This window comes from Sprattus sprattus, assembly GCF_963457725.1.
Source record: "Sprattus sprattus genome assembly, chromosome: 8".
Lineage (NCBI taxonomy): Eukaryota > Metazoa > Chordata > Actinopteri > Clupeiformes > Clupeidae > Sprattus > Sprattus sprattus.
Genome location: NC_137927.1, coordinates 8,975,727 through 8,978,226, shown reverse-complemented (window position 1 = coordinate 8,978,226; position 2,500 = coordinate 8,975,727). Strand labels below are relative to the sequence as shown.

General features: G+C 50.0%; 1 protein-coding gene across 1 annotated transcript in view; it reads right to left on the bottom strand.

Moving 5' to 3' along the window:
• The window catches only part of crtc3 (CREB regulated transcription coactivator 3), a 54,038-nt gene that overhangs the window by 20,806 nt on the left and 30,732 nt on the right, over nt 1–2,500 (bottom strand). The window contains exons 5-6 of the mRNA XM_080843943.1: nt 1,385–1,447; nt 341–444 (exon numbers count right to left, since the gene is read on the bottom strand). Of these exons, the coding sequence (XP_080700069.1) occupies nt 341–444; nt 1,385–1,447 (167 nt within the window). The remainder of the gene's footprint in view (nt 1–340; nt 445–1,384; nt 1,448–2,500) is intronic.

The window sequence follows — 2,500 nt, the reverse complement described above, 5'->3', positions numbered from 1 at the left end:
GTTTCATTAATGTGATCTTTACCATAAATCTGATCATCAATACCATATAACGATACCACCAGCAGCACAAAAAACACTCATGCAAACAACCATCATATACATTGAGCTGCCAGTTAAGTGATTATTACGCAGGGTAACAGTATTCTTTTCAGACTAATAGACTGATTTATGGAGGGCAATCCAGTCATTGTCAATCTGACTTCTGTGTCTCAGTGTGGGTGTGTGCCTCAGAAACTGATGGATGGCTATATATGAGACATATACGTTTGCGTGAGTATGTGCCACTGGTTCCTGAAGATGAGACAGTTTCACTGTGTGTGTGTGTGTGTACGTTTCTCACCGTTGCGTTGTGGGGGCCCACGGACCATCTGCTGGTTCATGCCAAAGGGGTCCTGTGGGTTTGGACTCATGGCACTGGTGTGGAGGGCTGAGTCTGAGTTAGTCCTGTGAGGAGAGAGGGAGGTAGGGAGAGAGAGAGGAAGAGAGGAGGAGAAGGAGGGGTAGAGAGAAAGAGAGAGAGTGAAAGAGAGAGAGAGGTAGGGAGGAAGACATGAGTGAGAAGAGAGGGAGTGAGAAAGTGCTTTGAGTGGTTATGTAAAAGAGAGTGTTCATATCACAACCTCTCACTGTCTGACAGTCTATTCCCCTCTTTCCTTCCCTCTGTGATTTTCACTCAGGTCCCCCTCAAGATATCCTTTCTTCTCCTCTCCTCCAGCACAGAGCCTCTCTTCCTTAGTCCTCTAAGCCCACCCCCCCCCCCCCCCCCTCCCTAACTTCTCTCTGTAGTACATGATGGACTACACATCAACCTCCTCATCCACAAATAAAGAGGGCCACGAGGCGTGCATTACACAAGTGGCTGCAGTATATCTGACTTTATTTGACAGACAAATAGTAGCTTGTGTTTGTATGAGATAGCTGTAGTTCATTTGAGGAGATCTGGCAAAGCCATATCAGCATGACCTCATTGATAGATCAACGGAAACATGATGTGGAGATGTGGAGAAAAAGGAGGGAAGATCACTGGTTAGTGGAAACAAGAGAGAACATTCTCTTTGATTAGTGGTCTGATTGGGGGCTGCCTCACCCCCGCAGCCCAGACACGTACTCAAGGCAGGGCAGAGCAGTGTGTGTGTGTGTGTGTGTGATTGAGAAGCAACAGAGCAAAGGAAGATGGGAAATCAGAGGCTCCGTTACTGGGTCAGTTGTTTGCCTTTCTCTCCTTGTTAGATTTGAGAAAGACAACTGCGTTTACGCCGAAGAAGAAAGGCAGAACTTGAAGAGGTTAAAAAAAAAAAAGTAGAGAAAAAGAAGCAAAAATCATTAGGGACAGCAGAGCGGTTGATCTGTGTAGAGATGGAAGAGGTCAGATGTCAAAGGTCACCTGTTGAGTTGGGATATTAATCTAAATCCAGGTCGTTTCTCTTCAGTCCAGGGCTGCTGCTCCCTTCAGGAGGAGGAGGAGGAGGAAGAAGAGGAGGATGAGGAAGAGGAGGGAAAACATCAGAGTTTACCATCAGACTCAGTGGTGATGAGACCCCCGGCAGGGTTAGTATGGGGTGGAGACAGCAAGAAAAGAACCTGAACAGTAAGAGCGTTGAAAGAAGAGAGGGGCCTTGTGCGTGTGTGTGTCTGTGCTGTATGTGTGTCTGAGCGTGTGTGTGTCTGTGCGTGTGTCTCTGTGCGTGTGTGTGTCTGAGCGTGTGTGTGTCTGAGCGTGTGTGTGTCTGAGCGTGTGTGTGTCTGAGCGCGTGTGTGTCTGAGCGCGTGTGTGTCTGAGCGCGTGTGTGTCTGAGCGCGTGTGTGTCTGAGCGCGTGTGTGTCTGAGCGCGTGTGTGTCTGAGCGCGTGTGTGTCTGAGCGCGTGTGTGTCTGAGCGCGTGTGTGTCTGTGCGCGTGTGTCTCTGTGCGCGTGTGTCTCTGTGCGCGTGTGTCTCTGTGCGCGTGTGTCTCTGTGCGCGTGTGTCTCTGTGCGCGTGTGTCTCTGTGCGTGTGTCTCTGTGCGTGTGTCTCTGTGCGTGTGTCTCTGTGCGTGTGTCTCTGTGCGTGTGTCTCTGTGCGTGTGTCTCTGTGCGTGTGTGCGTGTGTGTCTGTGCGTGTGTGCGTGTGTGCGTGTGTGTCTGTGCGTGTGTGCGTGTGTGTCTGTGCGTGTGAACTGGCCCCAATTCACCAAGAAAACGGATTGTGGCCTGTGATTGTGTATGTAAAAGAGGCAGGCAGAGGCCAAACGAGAAAGGTAGAGGGAATGTTCTATTAGGTAACGTTAACACAGCCATGGGTGACGAGAGGAAGGCAACTTCTTATGGGCATACTAAGTTGGGTACAGAGGCGCATACGTACACACACACACACACACACACACACACACACACACACACACACACACACACACCACAGAGCAACGAGCGCCTTCACAAGAGGAGCACTGGGACCAACCAAAACAAACTCACTGGTTCTTGCCAACACAAACACCACAGCCATCAAGCTAGCCTGCCTCTTCC